Consider the following 21,437-nt stretch of genomic DNA (forward strand, 5'->3'; position numbering starts at 1 on the left):
TTTCGCACGTGCACACGCACACGCACACACTTTTGGAGGTAGTGGTTGCGCTACCAATAATTAATAATTGGAGCAAATTCGGAGCTCATGTTCTACCAACAATGACACACTCACAGACGCCGACCTGGAATGGAATCCTGACATCAGCTGCTGTATTCACTCTAGAACCATTGATTTTATGCTTAATTTTTCTTACTATGTAAATCTGTCAGGAGAAAACATCTGGTTTCTAACTATCCTCGCTCCTCACCATGTAAATCTGACAGGAGAAAACATCAGGTTTCTAACTATCCTCACTCCTCACCATGTAAATCTGACAGGAGAAAACATCAGGTTTCTAACTATCCTCACTCCTCACCATGTAAATCTGACAGGAGAAAACATCAGGTTTCTAACTATCCTCACCATGTAAATCTGACAGGAGAAAACATCAGGTTTCTAACTATCCTCGCTCCTCACCATGTAAATCTGACAGGAGAAAACATCAGGTTTCTAACTATCCTCGCCATGTAAATCTGTCATCGTCATCCAGACCATAAATTCTGATATAAAACCCTCTATTTTTCTCAGTCCACTCGTCAGGATTGGAACTTCACACGTTATACCCAGAAGGGTGAAAGTGTTAACAGGAGTTACGTTTGGTACTTCCCAAAGAGAAAGGGTTTGATCTATTCATTTAAGAACAGGTTTACATAGAAACCATAATGTTAGCCAAGTTGTTTTGCTTGTAAATCCAGGAAATAATTAAAGACACAGAAATTAGGCGTGATAAGGACAACTATTGTCTAATTGTTTAAAATCTGTGGATCCAACATGAATATAAAACATGAACACAGGAAAAATACAATAGTTTATACAATGGAGAATTGAAATATTGGCCAAGTGCCAGTCGGGCAACCTTAGCTTTTTCTGATTGGTCAATTCTTGGAAGCAATACCATCTGTTTATTTGCTAGCCAGAGCAATTCTTCTGATTGTGGAAGAGCACAGCAAACTGTAATATTCATAATGCAATATCCATAAGAAAATACCGTTTTACAGTTCACACAGTTTCATTCTTTGATTTTATTATCTAAATGTTTTTTATTTTATTGTAGCTCCTTTGTTGACAATTATTAGATGTGTTCATTCATTCTGTTATTGCATTAATACAGTTTAAACAGTAGTTGTTTGGGAGAAGTTTCAAACATAGAGTCATATTGGAATATGTCTGACAAGAGGAACAGTCCTGCCCAGTGTGAAAGCCAACACACACAGCCAAACACACACAGCTCCCTGTATTCTACAGCTGCACTGCTACAACTTCACCTAGAGAAGAGAGACAGAAACAAACAGATTTAAGGGACAGGACAAACAAGACCAAAGAACGATAACACATCTTATCTGAAAGGCTCTCATGACATAGCTGTCTCGATAGAGTCACTACGAACCAAATACTGACTGGCCATAGGATAGTTTGGGGCCAGATGGGCTGGTCCATTATTAAGCCCAGTGGGCTGGTCTAAATTGGGAGTTTTGCAAAGAATAACTGTTTTGGGAGAGGGTCAGTGTGTTAGAAAATACAAGTAAATGTTGAAAAGAAAAACAGTCACATTATCAGTCGTACACAATCCTCGACTGATTTCAATACAAGATAAACATGTCATAAGTAAATACGTCACTCACGCTAACGTCAGGTCCAGACTCCACAGACCACAGGTTGGGTTGATCCTCCACTTCCTCCTCGTCACCAGTGGGAAACCAACTAGGATAATATTACACAGACGGATTAGATTACATCAGATATTCATTGATTTATAGAATTTATTTGATATTAAAAGTATTAGGACACTCCAGCTGGAGACAACATTATATATGACGTCAGTTATATTACGCTGCCAGCTAGTAATACAGAGATGAACATCACAGAGGTATTTAACATTAACCTCTTACATCTAGACGTTCCGCTAGCGGAACACCTGCTCCAATATCCAATGATGGGCGTGGCGCGAATTACAAATTCCTCAAAAATACAAAAACTTCAATTTTTCAAACATATGACTATTTCACAGCATTTTAAAGACAAGACTCTCCTTTATCTAACCACACTGTCCGATTTCAAAAAGGCTTTACAGCGAAAGCAAAACATTAGATTATGTCAGCAGAGTACCAAGCCAGAAATAATCAGACACCCATTTTTCAAGGTAGCATATAATGTCACAAAAAACAAAACCACAGCTAAATGCAGCACTAACCTTTGATGATCTTCATCAGATGACAACCCTAGGACATTATGTTATACAATGCATGCATGTTTTGTTCAATCAAGTTCATATTTATATCAAAAACCAGCTTTTTACATTAGCATGTGACGTTCAGAACTAGCATACCCCCCGCACACATCCGGTGAATTTACTAAATTACTCACGATAAACGTTCACAAAAAGAATAACAATTATTTTAAGAATTATAGATACAGAACTCCTCTATGCACTCGATATGTCCGATTTTAAAATAGCTTTTCGGTGAAAGCACATTTTGCAATATTCTCAGTAGATAGCCCAGCCATCACGGCTAGCCATTTAGACACCGACCAAGTTTAGCCCTGATCAAACTCCGATTTACTATTACAAAAGTTTCATTACCTTTGTTGTCTTCGTCAGAATGCACTCCCAGGACTGCTACTTCAATAACAAATGTTGGTTTGGTCCAAAATAATCCATCGTTATATCCGAATAGCGGCGTTTTGTTCGTGCGTTCCAGACACTATCCGAAATGGTAAAGAAGGGTCGTGCGCATGGCGCAATTCGTGACAAAAAAATCTAAATATAACATTACCGTACTTCGAAGCATGTCAACCGCTGTTTAAAATCAATTTTTATGCAATTTTTCTCGTAGAAAAGCGATAATATTCCGACCGGGAATCTCCTTTTCGGCAAACAGAGGAAAAAAAATCACAAAGACGGGGGCGACCAGGTCACGCGCCTAAGCCCAGAGTACCTTGATAGGCCACTTGAGAAAGGCGATAATGTGTTTCAGCCTGGGGCTGGGATGACGACATTCAGGTTTTTCCCGGGCTCTGAGCGCCTATGGACGACGTAGGAAGTGTCACGTTAGAGCAGAGATCCTTAGTAAAAGATAGAGATGGCAAAGAAGTTCCAGAAATGGTCAGACAGGCCACTTCCTGTAAAGGAATCTCTCAGGTTTTGACCTGCCATTTGAGTTCTGTTATACTCACAGACACCATTCAAACAGTTTTAGAAACTTTAGGGTGTTTTCTATCCATATATAATAAGTATATGCATATTCTAGTTACTGGGTAGGATTAGTAACCAGATTAAATCGGGTACGTTTTTTTATCCAGCCATGAAAATACTGCCCCCTAGCCATAAGAGGTTAATACAGAGATCACCTGGTTAATGTGATACACGTGTTCTACTGTAGTGTTTCACTGAGAGCCTGAAATCCAGACCTGTTTTGTGCTAACATCCCAGCTAGCTCATAAAGTTGAGCCCCTTGTCCTATTTGTGCTTGGACTTTAAAAAAGTTAAGCCAAAAAAGATAACACTGTTATTAAAAGTATTATTGAAACATTCAGTGAAGGTTTTAAGGAAGTTTAAAAAAAAGTAAAAATAACCTATAATTCTGTCTCTGAGCGTTAAAAAAAACTCCCAGGAAAACTTTCAGGGAACGTTCTCAGAACCTCCCTGGAGCCATAGTTAGACGTTCTCAGAACCTCTCTGTAAGCATAGTAAGACGTTCTCAGAACGTCCCTGGAACCATAGTAAGACGTTCTCAGAACGTCCCTGGAACCATAGTAAGACGTTCTCAGAACCTCCCTGGAATCATAGTAAGACGTTCTCAGAACGTCCCTGGAGCCATAGTTAGATGTTTTCAGAAACGTCCCTGGAGCCATAGTTAGACGTTCTCTGAACCTCCCTGGAAGCATAGTAAGACGTTCTCAGAAACCTCCCTGCAACCTTAAACTTAATGTTCCCAGAACAGGCTAAGTTTTCACTTCTGTTTTCAGAATGTTTAAAAAACGCTCCGTTTTACCAGTCAGTAAAGTTATGACTTCCTCCCTAGAACCAATGGTAAACCAAACATGCATGTTCCCACAACTTTCAATAAACCAAATGCGCTAGTTGGGATTACACTTCTTGTACTCCATGTCATATACCAAATTATGTTGACAAGGAGTAGAATGTTATCACAAAATAGATTGGTGCCCAGGCTAAAGAGATCCGTAGGGTTGAGAGCCTGTTTTGAGAGGGAGACCTGGCAAGACTTGTTTAGCTGGACCAAGCTAACTGTAGACTTAGAAAACAGGACATGGATAACTGTAAACTTAGTCAGCAGGACCAGGCTAACTGTAAACTTAGTTAGCAGGACCAGGCTAACTGTAGAAATAGATAGCAGGACCAGGCTAACTGTAGAATTAGATAGCAGGACCAGGCTAACTGTAGAATTAGATAGCAGGATCTGGCTAACTGTAAACCTAGTTAGCAGGATCATGCTAACTGTAGACTTGGATAGGCTAACTGCACCTTGAGGTGAATAGAGCCTTCTCGTTGATCATCTGGACTCTGAAGATGTTGACAGCCTTATAGACATCTATCACATCCTGGTACTTCTCCAGTAGAGGCCTGGAGAGAGAAACAGGTTAGAAAAGAGTCACTCCACAATATCACCACACTTGACAAGATTAAACACAACAACGTGGACTTGAGACACTATAAACTTCCATAGGCTATAAACCTCAAGATACCTCATATCATCAATATCAATCAGCATACCTCATATCATCAATATCAATCAGCATACCTCATATCATCAATATCAATCAGCATACCTCATATCATCAATATCAATCAGCATACCTGATATCATCAATATCAATCAGCATACCTCATATCATCAATATCAATCAGCATACCTCATATCATCAATATCAATCAGCATACCTCATATCATCAATATCAATCAGCATACCTCATATCATAAATATCAATCAGCATACCTCATATCATCAATATCAATCAGCATACATTATATTGTATCAGTTGTAATACATTATAATATCCTCAATATACCTGTAATATGTCCCTTAAATTCCAATTTAGGGAAATATAATTGTAACGCTAAAAGACTATGAACTGAACTGAATGATCTAAAGGGAGTCAAAAAGGGAAAAGATAGAAGATATTATTGATTTACCTTTTGGCGGTGTGTCTACATACACCAAAACTTGGGTAACCAAAATTAAACTTGAATTTAACCAAAACAAAAAAGGTTAAATAAGGGTCATTGAAAACATTTATGGTAGGTTTATTAAATTGATAAATCATCTACGTTCCAGTTGCTTTTAAGTCCTCTTAAATTATTTTTTTAATATATATTATCTTAAATTGTATATTAAGATATATTTTCTTAAATTGTATATTTAGATATATTATCTTAAAATGTATAATTAGATATATTATTTTAAATTGTATAATTAGATATATTATCTTAAATTATATATTAAGGGTGATTGTTATAACAGCTTCTTACCAGGTGTGGTGGAGTTTGGTTCTGGGCCTCCTTCAGAGACTCCTGGTAGCGTTGATGTGTTCTCTGGAGAAACTGCATGATGTCTGGAGGACCCTGGACTGTTCTGATCAGCACCTGGCTCGCACACACGCATACACACATTTACACACACAGAGCAACTTATCTTAAGATAGCTAGCGATGACAACCACGTATCACAGTCATAGTAAGTAAAACTTTATGATATTCGTTCTATTAAATTTATTTTCTTGTCACCTGCAGCATGGTGATGACTCTGTCCAGGTATAGCAGCTCCTGGTGGCAGAAGTCAGCATAGCAGTGGGCAGGCAGACGTCTGGAATACATCCCTCTGAGGAAGGCGGTGTCGAGGGTCTCATCTGCTACTCTCTCACTGGTCTCCCACAGGACGTCATAAATACTCACCTCTTCAACCAGCTCTGGGGGAGGGAGGGGAGAGAGAGAGAGAAATATATATATTTTTGTTTGTATTGCTTTGGTGCAGTTTTCACAAGTATGTGGTACATTTTAGCAACGATTAGTACAAAATCCAAAACAGATCATCAAAAAGACAGTTGTTTCAAAACTCTGAGTACATTTTCAATTGACTATTACAACACACAAAATCATACAGACACTTTTTCACCAAAACGTAGTGTTTCATCTAGAAATACATGTTTCACATTGCAATACATGTTCATATAAAGAAATTGCTTTTCACAATGCAACCCTCACTTTACTTAAGATATGATTCTCTTCTCATTTGTTAAAATACATTTTACTATCACTCTAATATATGCCATTCATGTAGCAGGTGCTTTATCCAAAGTTTTGGTATGTGACCCCAGTGGGAATCAAAACCCACAACTCTGGTGTTGCTAGTGCCATGCTCATACTAATTAAGCCACACAAGACACGATACATAAATACAATGAAATACATTTAATGATATCAATCCAGAACTACAGTACCAGTCAAAAGTTTAGACACACCTACTCATTCCAGGGATTTTCTTTATTTTTACTATTTTACACATTGTATAATAATAGTGAAAACATCTAAACTAAGAAATAACACATATTGAATCATGTAGTAACCAAAAAAGTGTTAAACAAATCAAAATATATTTGATATTTGAGATTCTTCAAAGTAGCCACCCTTTGTCTTGATGACAGTTTTGCACACTCTTGGCATTCAGCTTCATGAGGTAGTCACCTGGAATGCATTATAATTAACAGGTGTGCCATGTTAAACGTTAATTTGTGGAATGTCTTTCCTTTTTAATGCGTTTGAGCCAATCAGTTGTGTTGTGACAAGGTAGGGCTGCTATACAGAAGATAGCCCTATTTGGTAAAAGACCAAGTCCATATTATGGAAAGAACAGCTCAAATAAGCAAAGAAAAACGACAGTCAGTCATTACTTTAAGACATGAAGGTCAGTCAATGTGGAACATTTCAAGAACTTTGAAAGTTTCTTCAAGTGCAGTCGCAAAAAGCATCAAGCTCTGTGATGAAACTGGCTCTCATGAGGACCGCCACAGGAAAGGAAGACCCAGAGTTACCTCTGCTGCAGAGGATAAGTTCATTAGAGTTACCAGCCTCAGAAATTGCAGCCCAAATAAATGTTTCACAGAGCTCAAGTAACAGACACATCTCAACATCAACTGTTCAGAGGAGACTGAGTGAATCAGGCCTCCATGGACGAATTGCTGCAAAGAAACCACTACTAAAGGACACCAATAAGAAGAGACTTGCTTGGGCCAAGAAACACGAGCAATGGACATTAGACCGGTGGAAATCTGTTGTTTGTTCTGATGAGCCCCAATTTTTGATTCCAACCGCCTTGTATCTGAGACGCAGAGTAGGTGAATGGATGATCTCCGCATGTGTGGTTCCCACCATGAAGGAGGAGGTGTGATGGTGTGGGGTTGCTTTGCTGGTGACACTGTCAGTGATTTATTTTGAATTCAAGGCAAACTCAACCAGCATGGCTACCATATAATTCTGCAGCGATGCTCCATCCCTGGTGTGAACTTAGTGGGACAATAATGACCCAACACACCTCCAGGCTGTGTAAGGGCTATTTGACCAAGAAGGAGAGTGATAGAGTGCTGCATCAGATAACCTGGCCTCCACAATTACCTGACCTCAACCCAATTGAGATGATTTGGGATGAGTTGGACCGCAGATTTAAGGAAAAGCAGACAAGTGCCCAGCACATGTGGGAACTCCTTCAAGAATGTTGGAAAAGCATTCCAGGTGAAGCTGGTTAAGAGAATTCCAAGAGTTTGCAAAGCTGTCATCAATGCAAAGGGTGGCTACTTAGAAGAATCTAAAATATATTTGGATTTGCTTAATACTTTTTTGCTTACTACATGATTCCATATGTGTTACTTCATAGTTTTGATGTCTTCACTATTATTCTACAATGTAGAAAATAATAAAAACTATATCAGGCTTCTATTTGCAATTCCAAAAATGTTTTTCACCAGGTGCATTTACTGTGATGTGGATGAGAACCTATGGCCAAATGCTCCAGACAGGCTTGATGCTAACTAACGCCTGCTAAACCTTGTTTCTTTCATTCATTCATTTAATTTGTATCATCTGATTACAGTACACCTATGTTGTAATGATATCGGAACAATACATTTATGTCTTAATTTCCCAAAGACTATTCCATATACTATTTGAACTCTTCCAGGCGTGTTTTGAGACAGGCATTATTCCTTCTGTTTAGTACAAATCCATAATCAAGCCGTTCCAAAAATCCTCCAAAAAGGACCCTAAAATCACATTGAACCATAGAGGGATTGGTCCCATTAGCACTGTGTGTAAATTGTATTGCTGCATTCTAAATAACAGGCTCTGCCACTATCTACAACAGTCTGGTCAGCTTGCTGATGAATAGAATGCTTTAAGAAAGCCAGAGTGTTTGATGTGATTTTTTTTGTTATGTAACTTCAATTGATGGACCGGTGCGTCAATCAACTCCAGGGGGTGAAATAGCTTGCCTCAGTTTTTTTTATTTTCAAGCGGAAAATATATTTTGCTGAAGGGAGGGCCATCCATTTTCATTTCAGAGAGATTTGATTTTCGCCATGTGACATTATTATAAATAATGTTTACTCCCTAAGTTGAGAAAATGTCATTATGTTTTGGTGATTAAATCAATGTTCTCATTGTATTTTACTGTAAACATATATTTTGGATCAATGGTTGTGTGGTGAGAGATGTCTCCAAACAAAAATGGATGCTCTATAAAAAGGTTTTGAATAGAAGACTGGCTGCATTGCAACTGTTACCAGTTTGGAGTTTTGTACTAAGAGTTCTGAAAATTCCACACATACTTGTGAAAATAGCACCAATGTGAGTAAGAAAATAAGTAACTAGATAGTCATTTTCCATGAAGGTAACCTGTGGGGTTGCTTTAACTCAACAAGTATTGTTGTGGCAGTGGAACAAATGTTAAAACGCTTTATTTAAGCAAAGTAATGAAATATAGTCAAAAATAATAACAAATACACCAATATCTGGTCTGTTTACTTTGATGGACTACTATGTGAATCTTATTACTTTGGAGTGTGGGGCAGTTAGGTCACATATTTCATCACTAACAACTATAGTCAGACTACTACACTTCCACTCATAAGGAATTAGAAAAGTTTTAGGATATTATTTAGGGAGGAAATATGATTAAAGTTACGTCATTTAGCAGATGCTCTTATCCAGAGCAACTTACAGTAGTGAATGCATACATTTCATTTCATACATTTTTATTTCTTTATTTCCTGTATTGGCCCCCCATGGGAATCGAACCCACAACCCTGGCGTTGCAAACACCATTGCAAACACCATGCTCTACCAACTGATCCACAGGGATATGGTGCATCTAATGGAAGTAGTTTAGAAGTTTGTTAGTGTTACATTTTATTTGGCTGGTTTAGTAGAGGGAGTGACTGTTGAAGAAATAGTTGATAGTAGCGTTCAGTGGGTAGTACGAGTAGATAGATATTAGTAGATAAATGTTAGATATTACTTGTTAGATATTAGTAGTGGTAGATAAATGTTAGATATTAGTAGTAGTAGATAAATGTTAGATATTAGTAGTAGTAGATAAATGTTAGATATTACTTGTTAGATATTGGTAGATATTAGTAGTGGTAGATAAATGTTAGATATTACGTGTTAGATATTGGTAGATAAATGTTAGATATTGGTATATATTAGTAGTGGTAGATAAATGTTAGATATTACTTGTTAGATATTGGTAGATAATGGTCGATATTAGTAGTGGTAGATAAATGTTAGATATTACTTGTTAGATATTGGTAGATAGTAGTGGTAGATAAATGTTAGATATTGCTGTACTGTCGGAACAAGAAGCACACGCATTTCGCTACACCCACAATAACATCTGCTAAACACATGTATGTGACCAATAACATTATATTTTATTTCATTTTTTGTTGTTGTTCTGAATGCAGTTAGACGGTTGAGCCCTCGGACTATCAACCTCGTGCTATCTTCAATCTGCACAGACAACTAATGACCTTTTACACACTATCTGCTAACTGCCACGGACACAAGAATGATGTATTCTTCTATAAAAGCAGAGACCCGACTACGTTTGTTAAGTTTTCAACTGAACAATTCTTGGTGATGGTTGATTGCTTCATTTTTGCAAATCTTATAAAATTGTTGTTTGAAAGAATCTGCAGTCTCTCTCTTCCTGTAGAACTGCTACCACAGGTAAGTGGGTTAGAGATGTTAAAATTAGCATAATGCATAATCAGTCTTAATTAGAACATTCTAAAAGTTCTATAGCAGTTAATTCAACAGTGGGAAGTTAGCTACATTAAACTAGTTCTATAGCAGTTAATTCAACAGTGGGAAGTTAGCTACATTAAACTAGTTCTATAGCAGTTAATTCAACAGTGGGAAGTTAGCTACATTAAACTAGTTCTATAGCAGTTAATTCAACAGTGGGAAGTTAGCTACATTAAACTAGTTCTATAGCAGTTAATTCAACAGTGGGAAGTTAGCTACATTAAACTAGTTCTATAGCAGTTAATTCAACAGTGGGAAGTTAGCTACATTAAACTAGTTCTATAGCAGTTAATTCAACAGTGGGAAGTTAGCTACATTAAACTAGTTCTATAGCAGTTAATTCAACAGTAGGAAGTTAGCTACATTAAACTAGTTCTATAGCAGTTAATTCAACAGTAGGAAGTTAGCTACATTAAACTAGTTCTATAGCAGTTAATTCAACAGTGGGAAGTTAGCTACATTAAACTAGTTGATGCAGTTAATTCAACAGTGGGAAGTTAGCTACATTAAACTAGTTCTATAGCAGTTAATTCAACAGTAGGAAGTTAGCTACATTAAACTAGTTCTATAGCAGTTAATTCAACAGTGGGAAGTTAGCTACATTAAACTAGTTCTATAGCAGTTAATTCAACAGTGGGAAGTTAGCTACATTAAACTAGTTCTATAGCAGTTAGTTCAACAGTGGGAAGTTAGCTACATTAAACTAGTTGATGCAGTTAATTCAACAGTAGGAAGTTAGCTACATTAAACTAGTTCTATAGCAGTTAATTCAACAGTGGGAAGTTAGCTACATTAAACTAGTTCTATAGCAGTTAATTCAACAGTGGGAAGTTAGCTACATTAAACTAGTTCTATAGCAGTTAATTCAACAGTGGGAAGTTAGCTACATTAAACTAGTTCTATAGCAGTTAATTCAACAGTGGGAAGTTAGCTACATTAAACTAGTTCTATAGCAGTTAATTCAACAGTGGGAAGTTAGCTACATTAAACTAGTTCTATAGCAGTTAATTCAACAGTGGGAAGTTAGCTACATTAAACTAGTTCTATAGCAGTTAATTCAACAGTGGGAAGTTAGCTACATTAAACTAGTTCTATAGCAGTTAATTCAACAGTGGGATGTTAGCTACATTAAACTAGTTCTATAGCAGTTAATTCAACAGTGGGAAGTTAGCTACATTAAACTAGTTCTATAGCAGTTAATTCAACAGTAGGAAGTTAGCTACATTAAACTAGTTCTATAGCAGTTAATTCAGCAGTGGGAAGTTAGCTACATTGAACTAGTTCTATAGCAGTTAATTCAACAGTAGGAAGTTAGCTACATTAAACTAGTTCTATAGCAGTTAATTCAACAGTAGGAAGTTAGCTACATTAAACTAGTTCTATAGCAGTTAATTCAACAGTGGGAAGTTAGCTACATTAAACTAGTTATATAGCAGTTAATTCAACAGTGGGAAGTTAGCTACATTAAACTAGTTCTATAGCAGTTAATTCAACAGTAGGAAGTTAGCTACATTAAACTAGTTCTATAGCAGTTAATTCAACAGTGGGAAGTTAGCTACATTAAACTAGTTATATAGCAGTTAATTCAACAGTGGGAAGTTAGCTACATTAAACTAGTTCTATAGCAGTTAATTCAACAGTGGGATGTTAGCTACATTAAACTAGTTATATAGCAGTTAATTCAACAGTGGGAAGTTAGCTACATTAAACTAGTTATATAGCAGTTAATTCAACAGTGGGAAGTTAGCTACATTAAACTAGTTCTATAGCAGTTAATTCAACAGTAGGAAGTTAGCTACATTAAACTAGTTCTATAGCAGTTAATTCAACAGTGGGAAGTTAGCTACATTAAACTAGTTCTATAGCAGTTAATTCAACAGTGGGAAGTTAGCTACATTAAACTAGTTGATGCAGTTAATTCAACAGTGGGAAGTTAGCTACATTAAACTAGTTGATGCAGTTAATTCAACAGTGGGAAGTTAGCTACATTAAACTAGTTCTATAGCAGTTAATTCAACAGTGGGAAGTTAGCTACATTAAACTAGTTCTATAGCAGTTAATTCAACAGTGGGAAGTTAGCTACATTAAACTAGTTCTATAGCAGTTAATTCAACAGTGGGAAGTTAGCTACATTAAACTAGTTGATGCAGTTAATTCAACAGTGGGAAGTTAGCTACATTAAACTAGTTATATAGCAGTTAATTCAACAGTGGGAAGTTAGCTACATTAAACTAGTTCTATAGCAGTTAATTCAACAGTGGGAAGTTAGCTACATTAAACTAGTTGATGCAGTTAATTCAACAGTGGGAAGTTAGCTACATTAAACTAGTTCTATAGCAGTTAATTCAACAGTAGGAAGTTAGCTACATTAAACTAGTTCTATAGCAGTTAATTCAACAGTGGGAAGTTAGCTACATTAAACTAGTTCTATAGCAGTTAATTCAACAGTGGGAAGTTAGCTACATTAAACTAGTTATATAGCAGTTAATTCAACAGTAGGAAGTTAGCTACATTAAACTAGTTCTATAGCAGTTAATTCAACAGTGGGAAGTTAGCTACATTAAACTAGTTCTATAGCAGTTAATTCAACAGTGGGAAGTTAGCTACATTAAACTAGTTCTATAGCAGTTAATTCAACAGTGGGAAGTTAGCTACATTAAACTAGTTCTATAGCAGTTAATTCAACAGTGGGAAGTTAGCTACATTAAACTAGTTATATAGCAGTTAATTCAACAGTGGGAAGTTAGCTACATTAAACTAGTTGATGCAGTTAATTCAACAGTGGGAAGTTAGCTACATTAAACTAGTTCTATAGCAGTTAATTCAACAGTGGGAAGTTAGCTACATTAAACTAGTTGATGCAGTTAATTCAACAGTGGGAAGTTAGCTACATTAAACTAGTTCTATAGCAGTTAATTCAACAGTGGGAAGTTAGCTACATTAAACTAGTTCTATAGCAGTTAATTCAACAGTGGGAAGTTAGCTACATTAAACTAGTTCTATAGCAGTTAATTCAACAGTGGGAAGTTAGCTACATTAAACTAGTTCTATAGCAGTTAATTCAACAGTGGGAAGTTAGCTACATTAAACTAGTTATATAGCAGTTAATTCAACAGTGGGAAGTTAGCTACATTAAACTAGTTCTATAGCAGTTAATTCAACAGTGGGAAGTTAGCTACATTAAACTAGTTCTATAGCAGTTAATTCAACAGTGGGAAGTTAGCTACATTAAACTAGTTATATAGCAGTTAATTCAACAGTAGGAAGTTAGCTACATTAAACTAGTTATATAGCAGTTAATTCAACAGTGGGAAGTTAGCTACATTAAACTAGTTCTATAGCAGTTAATTCAACAGTGGGAAGTTAGCTACATTAAACTAGTTCTATAGCAGTTAATTCAACAGTAGGAAGTTAGCTACATTAAACTAGTTGATGCAGTTAATTCAACAGTAGGAAGTTAGCTACATTAAACTAGTTCTATAGCAGTTAATTCAACAGTGGGAAGTTAGCTACATTAAACTAGTTATATAGCAGTTAATTCAACAGTGGGAAGTTAGCTACATTAAACTAGTTCTATAGCAGTTAATTCAACAGTGGGAAGTTAGCTACATTAAACTAGTTCTATAGCAGTTAATTCAACAGTAGGAAGTTAGCTACATTAAACTAGTTCTATAGCAGTTAATTCAACAGTGGGAAGTTAGCTACATTAAACTAGTTCTATAGCAGTTAATTCAACAGTGGGAAGTTAGCTACATTAAACTAGTTCTATAGCAGTTAATTCAACAGTGGGAAGTTAGCTACATTAAACTAGTTATATAGCAGTTAATTCAACAGTGGGAAGTTAGCTACATTAAACTAGTTCTATAGCAGTTAATTCAACAGTGGGAAGTTAGCTACATTAAACTAGTTCTATAGCAGTTAGTTCAACAGTGGGAAGTTAGCTACATTAAACTAGTTCTATAGCAGTTAATTCAACAGTAGGAAGTTAGCTACATTAAACTAGTTCTATAGCAGTTAATTCAACAGTGGGATGTTAGCTACATTAAACTAGTTCTATAGCAGTTAATTCAACAGTGGGAAGTTAGCTACATTAAACTAGTTCTATAGCAGTTAATTCAACAGTGGGAAGTTAGCTACATTAAACTAGTTGATGCAGTTAATTCAACAGTGGGAAGTTAGCTACATTAAACTAGTTATATAGCAGTTAATTCAACAGTGGGAAGTTAGCTACATTAAACTAGTTCTATAGCAGTTAATTCAACAGTGGGAAGTTAGCTACATTAAACTAGTTCTATAGCAGTTAATTCAACAGTGGGAAGTTAGCTACATTAAACTAGTTCTATAGCAGTTAATTCAACAGTAGGAAGTTAGCTACATTAAACTAGTTCTATAGCAGTTAATTCAACAGTGGGAAGTTAGCTACATTAAACTAGTTCTATAGCAGTTAATTCAACAGTGGGAAGTTAGCTACATTAAACTAGTTCTATAGCAGTTAATTCAACAGTGGGAAGTTAGCTACATTAAACTAGTTCTATAGCAGTTAATTCAACAGTGGGAAGTTAGCTACATTAAACTAGTTCTATAGCAGTTAATTCAACAGTGGGAAGTTAGCTACATTAAACTAGTTCTATAGCAGTTAATTCAACAGTAGGAAGTTAGCTACATTAAACTAGTTGATGCAGTTGATTCAACAGTAGGAAGTTAGCTACATTAAACTAGTTCTATAGCAGTTAATTCAACAGTAGGAAGTTAGCTACATTAAACTAGTTGATGCAGTTACCAAAACAGCTGTATAGTTTGACTGGTAAAAGTTATTTCTGTTCTAATTTTAGATTTGAATAGCAGAGTAGACTAATAATATGCTCTACGTTTTTGTCGAAGCTACTGGGAAAGGGGTCAAAATAGCTGATTAGTGTCAAAGTCACATTGTTTTGAGTGAACAGAATGTTGGAAGTCAGATTTAAAATGGGAGATTTAAATAAAGGGAGCTTTATAATGTTGAAGATATCCCATTAAAGAGGAAGAGATTTTCTAGGAGGAAAAAAAGCTTAATAGTTTAAAAACAATTCCAGACCGGTCAACACGTTTTAAAGGGAAATGCGTTCACAAGTGTCATTAATCATCAGACAGCTGTCATCTTCTTAATGTCAGAGTGCCATTCAACAAGGAGCTGCACCTGTAACTAACCACTATCAGACATCAGAAACTTCTTGATCTCTTCATCTGTCAAGCCTAGGCAATGGGACAAAACAATTCCTACCTCTCTCATGTGCTTTTTTCTGACTTGGTAATGCTGCTAAACCAGATCTAAAAGAAAATGAAAAAAAATACATGAATGTAATTTAGTGTTAATATGGTCTCTGTAAGAACATGTCCAGATACAAGACAGTGTTGTCCTGCTACCTTGTCTCCATAGAACACACATAGAACCTCAGCTCTCCACAGGACACGTCATTCCAGCCCTGCCCACCTGTTGTCAAGGCAACAACAAATCACACTTCAGTTATTTCAATGTGCTCAGAGTGTGTGTGCTGTGTGTGTGGTGTGTGTGTGTGTGTGTGTGTGTGGTGTGTGTGTGTGTGTGTGTGTGTGTGTGTGTGTGTGTGTGTGTGTGTGTGTGTGTGTACCTCCAGTGTGTAGCTCCATACAGTTCTCCCCCTGTCCAGAGTTACTGGGCTCATCCTCCTCCCAGTAAACATCGTCAACAGCTGAGCCGTCACTCCACAGCCACATCCCCTCCTTATCACAGAAAAACATTGATTGGTTGATTAATTGATTGAAACCACTTCTTTTTGTTTTTAAACCTGTAGACATTTGACAGATTGATTGACAGACTGACTGACTAATGAATTATTGACCCAGTTTACCTGAGCTGCGTCGTAGCCTCCTATCCAGACCGGCTGGTATGTGTGTCTCCTGACCAGATCCTGGACAAACATCTGTTGACCAGGGCTGTGAACCGACACCAAGTTCCCTCTGTGCTGGGAGCAGTACGACTAGAGGGACAGCCAGAAAACACTGTGTTAGCCCGCTGAGCTAAAGCCCAGGCAGTACCTCAGGGAGCAAAGATCAATGCAGGCTAGAAATTGACATTTCCTGAAGTAAATGTGTGCTTGCTAGTCTTGAAGTATCAATGGTTGTGAAATAGTAGTAGTAATTAATAATTGTCTCTCCCTGTTACAAGTGTTACCTCTGCAGTGGCCCAGGTGGCCCAGACGGGGTAGAAGGAGAAGCAGCGATGCTCATTCTGATGCCACCCGGCTGGGCATGGTGACTGGGAGTCCACCCCTTCCACCTCCTCCTCTGTAGTGTTCACCACCCCCGAGGCAGCATCCACCCCTGGAACAACAACTACACACACCGACAGTATGTACTGTTAAAGAGCTGTGGTTGACTTAGTTTACCTGGTACATTAAAGCAATTAATGGAATAATCCCAAAAGTGCAAACTAAGCTAGACCAAGTAGCACCTCAAATACTTTATAGCATTTAGAGTTGTGTTTGACCAGATACAATGCAATTTTACAGTTAACAAATTGACAACAGACTTTCAGCATGCTTATAGAGGTGGACATTGAACATGTACGACGCTTACAAAAATGGTTGATGATTGGCTGAGTGAAAATCATGATAAAAAGATTGTGGGAGCTGTTTTGTTAGACTTCAGTGTGGCCTTTGACATTATCAATCAAAGTCTGATACTGGAAAAACGTATGTGTTATGGCTTTACACCACCTGCTATATTGTGGATAAAGAGTTACCTGACCTGCCTAGTTAAATAAAGGTTACATGGTTTTTTAATTACAGAACACAGAGGGTGTTCTTTATCATTGAATTAAACTATTTACACACACACTGTTTCATTTCAAGTTTCAACTTTTATATTTGCCTGTTGCGAGGTGCAGAGCCATCACTGCCCAACAAAGCAGCAGAGACATCCTACCAACCGATCTACAGAGGAAACAATGATATTATATTACATAACAACTTAGCTTTACATTTAATAACCTTTAATAGTGTTAAAGGGATCATGAATACCATTTTAACGTCTCTGTGTGCATTATGAAGGAAGGTAGTGGTTGTTTCACGAGCAAATGCTATCTAGCATTAGTACAATGACTGGAAGTCTCCAGGTACGGTAGCATTGCAAATGTACCTGTAGACTTCCAGTCATTGCGCTAGAATCGTACATTATGCATTTAACATAACTTAATTTAAAATGACATTGCATAACATGACAAAACATAACACAACTTTTAAGTGACATAAGTTAACATGACATAAGAGAGCAGCTCCATCTGTAACATAGTACATTACCTGTACATAGATCAGAGAATGTTGAGAGTACCTGAGCTAGCCAGTAACACTGTGACAGTAGTAGTAGCTTGGTCCTGGTAGGATAGCTCAGAGCATCTGCTCTTTTCTACCTGCTTCTGGCTTGGATTAGTCACTGTTGAGGAGGAGGAGGAGTGAATTCAGATGACGTGAGGAGAAGAGATGAGGAAATGATATGGTACTGCAGAACAGCAACCAGCCCATATCGTCCTCTCTACACTAGTGGTTGTGTCCTAAAAGCCTCAGCCCTGCCCACTCTCATTATCAGTCAGACTAGAATCACATCAACATCCTGCTAGTTCTAACAACACATCTCCTGTTCTGACAGACTAGAATCACATCAACATCCTGCTAGTTCTAACAACACATCTCCTGTTCTGACAGACTAGAATCACATCAACATCCTGCTAGTTCTAACAACACATCTCCTGTTCTGACAGACTAGAATCACATCAACATCCTGCTAGTTCTAACAACACATCTCCTGTTCTGACAGACTAGAATCACATCAACATCCTGCTAGTTCTAACAACACATCTCCTGTTCTGACAGACTAGAATCACATCAACATCCTGCTAGTTCTAACAACACATCTCCTGTTCTGACAGACTAGAATCACATCAACATCCTGCTAGTTCTAACAACACATCTCCTGTTCTGACAGAAGACACAGAGCAAACCCCTCAGACACGCACTAACCTTAAGTAAGGTCACACACTCGCTCTCTCGCTGTATCACACTTACATATTATAGTGCATGTTAATGTACAAAGAAACTTGGTTGCAAAAAAAAAACATCTTTGCATCTCAACAAATTATTATTTAAGATTGAAAAAGGACTTCGGGCTACACTTGAATGTCTAAAACCAGATGGATCGTCAAATGATGATGGACCTGCAAATTGATTTTGACAAACAAATCAGTCCAAAAACGGTCTCTCTCTTTCAAAATCCCCATGTGGCCCTTAAGCCAAAATTACTATTAAACCCACCCTGATGTAAAGGGACAAGAGGAGAGAGAGAGTGAAAGTCAAATCAAATCAAATCGTATTTGTCACCTGCGCCGAATACAACAGTTGTAGTACACCTTACAGTGAAACGCTTACTTACAGGCCCTAACCAACAGTGCAGTTTTTAAGTAAAACATTGCGTGAGTGAGAGAGAGAAGAGGGAGAGAGAGAAAGAGAGGGAGAGAGAGAAATAAAGAGAGGGAGAGAGAGGGAGACTTTCTTTACTGATACATTCTCATTTCATTTCATTAAAACCTCCCCACACTCCCACCCCACTTTAAAAACAAATAGCTCATGTGCTGCATAATCACATGTACAGATGGAGGGAGAGAGAGAGTGAGAGAGTGACAGAGAGAGACAGAGAGAGACAGAGAGACAGAGAGAGAGAGAGGGAGGAGAGAGAGACAGAGAGAGAGACAGAGAGACAGAGAGACAGAGAGAGAGAGAGGGAGGAGAGAGAGACAGAGAGAGAGACAGAGAGACAGAGAGGGAGGAGAGAGAGACAGAGATACAGAGAGATGGAGAGAGAGAGCTAAAGGATCAGCCCCCCAGCTACACCACCTCCAGCTTAGACACAGAGCTTCTACAGGACCAGATCAACCAGTGCAGGACCCAGCTGAAGAACTCTGTCCAGGAGCTGAGAGAGAGCCTTACCACAGCACTTGAGGAGGTAAAGGCCACCATGAGGAGAGAGCCTTACCACAGCGCTTGAGGAGGTAAAGGCCACCATGAGGAGAGAGCCTTACCACAGCGCTTGAGGAGGTAAAGGCCACCATGAGGAGAGAGCCTTACCACAGCACTTGAGGAGGTAAAGGCCACCATGAGGAGAGAGCCTTACCACAGCGCTTGAGGAGGCGAAGGCCACCATGAGGAGAGAGCCTTACCACAGCTCTTGAGGAGGTAAAGGCCACCATGAGGAGAGAGTCTTACCACAGCGCTTGAGGAGGTAAAGGCCACCATGAGGAGAGAGCCCCGCAAAGACTTTCATCCCCGTACCATTCAGAAAGTCAACGCTGACATCACCAGAGGGTGTGGCCTACTCCCGAACGTGCACATTGCTCACCACCCAACAGTCACCCGAGAGCACCTGCATGACCACTCCCACCTGAGGAAGCAGACAGTTGGGATATTTACCAAGTCTCTAAAGGACGTGGTACTTGGTAGACAAACACCCCATGACGCACTGGACAGAGGATCACCCAGAGACCCCCAACCAGACCCAGCGCACCCCACAGTCCCCACCCACCACCAGAGTATCATCACCTCCATCAGCTTAGCCAGACTGGACCGGGCCCAGCCTACTACCCTGCAGCAGACCACCACCTCTACCAGACCAGAGAGGAAGCCCCCCTGGCCCAGACCTGGCCCCTGTCCACTCCACAAGGACCAACGCAGCTACACGGAAGTCCTCAGAGGACAGGAGAACTCTGTAGGATTGAGTGAGATTAAACAGCTCCTCCAATACATCTGCACTAAACTGCACTATGCGCACAAACACACAGCTATTGTACTAAAAGTTTACTTACTATGGCCCATTTATTGCTTTACCTCCTTACTCCATTTGCACACACTGTATATAGATTTTTCTATTTTGTTATTGACAGTACTTTTGTTTATCCCATGTGTAACTGTGTTGTTGTTTTTGTCACACTGCTTTGCTTTAACTTGGCCAGGTTACAGTTGTAAATGAGAACTTGTTCTCAACTGGCCTACCTGGTTAAATAAAGGTGAAAAAAACAAACCCCCCCAAAAAACAGCATTCCACCTGCCACAATCAACAGCCTGATCAACTCTAGGTGAAGGAGATGTTTGTGGCAAATGATGGTTACACCAGATACTGACTAGCTGTCTGATCCACACCCATACCTTTTTTAAAGTTATCTTTGACCAACAGATGCATATCTGTATTTGCAGTCATGTTAAATCCATAGATAAGGGCCTGATGAATGAATTTACATTGACTGGTTTCCTTATAAGAACTGTAACTCAGTAAAATCTTTTAAATTGTTGCATGTTGAGTTGATATTTTTTGTTCAATGTAGTATTAATGAAACTATTTGTTTTCATATTATAATTTTGTGTACGTATTTGGTTTTTATGTATTTTCAATTTTAACTTGTCATCTTCAATCATTTTAAATGGATTTTATACATCTGTGGTTGTATTGTGTTTTTACATTGTCAAATCTAATCCTCTAGCGGGTCACGGAACACACCTTCCACGTTGTTCATTATTTTCCATTGAACCCATAGCCCCTGGTTGATTATCCCTCACATAACATTGATTAGATGGTATGACTTGAATTGAAGGATTTTCCCTTTTGCCTTGACATTGGCAGGATGTTTTTACACAAGGAAGGGAATCCTCCATATTACCTTTTTAAAAGGGTATTTTTCTGTGTTTTCTTACAGTTTACAGTATATGTATTGTGGTTAGGGGTTGTTTCTGGACAGGAATGCCAGGTCCACTTTGACATTATGCTGAAGTTTTCCTTAATGGAAATTCAGTCCACCACTGTGTCTTGTCTGATGTACAAATCTATAGATGGAATCCATTTAACATTCCCTATTTCTCCACTAAACCACTGGTTTGTTACTCATACACCGCATATCGTTGTAACAGGGGAGATGCTGTTTTTAGTTAGGCTATAGAAAATATAACAAGTAGTGAAATAACACAAACATTCTGAAAGCGGTTAAATATTTATTTCAAGAAAAATACACATAATCGTATTTTTA

The 21,437-nt window shown here is 38.0% G+C and overlaps 1 protein-coding gene and 1 long non-coding RNA gene across 2 annotated transcripts; both read right to left on the reverse strand.

Annotated features, from left to right (window-relative positions):
- Positions 1–1,044: 1,044 nt before the first annotated feature.
- LOC145861444 (uncharacterized) lies at positions 1,045–5,086 on the reverse strand. The gene is made up of 4 exons (XR_014381255.1): positions 5,072–5,086; positions 4,526–4,624; positions 1,665–1,743; positions 1,045–1,307 (listed from the first exon to the last, which is right to left on the reverse strand). It is a non-coding gene; the product is annotated as an uncharacterized LOC145861444 (long non-coding RNA).
- Positions 5,087–5,127: 41 nt separating this feature from the next.
- Positions 5,128–17,834, reverse strand: LOC145861346 (ladderlectin-like). The gene is made up of 10 exons (XM_082963356.1): positions 17,674–17,834; positions 17,246–17,307; positions 16,548–16,696; positions 16,225–16,353; positions 15,985–16,096; positions 15,761–15,827; positions 15,618–15,664; positions 5,786–5,967; positions 5,532–5,645; positions 5,128–5,148 (listed from the first exon to the last, which is right to left on the reverse strand). Exons 1-10 carry the CDS (start codon positions 17,679–17,681, stop codon positions 5,128–5,130), a joined length of 891 nt encoding a protein of 296 aa, XP_082819482.1. The 5' UTR covers positions 17,682–17,834.
- Positions 17,835–21,437: the final 3,603 nt, after the last annotated feature.

Source organism: Salmo salar, chromosome 17 (assembly GCF_965601325.2).
Source record: "Salmo salar chromosome 17, fSalSal1, whole genome shotgun sequence".
Classification (NCBI taxonomy): domain Eukaryota; kingdom Metazoa; phylum Chordata; class Actinopteri; order Salmoniformes; family Salmonidae; genus Salmo; species Salmo salar.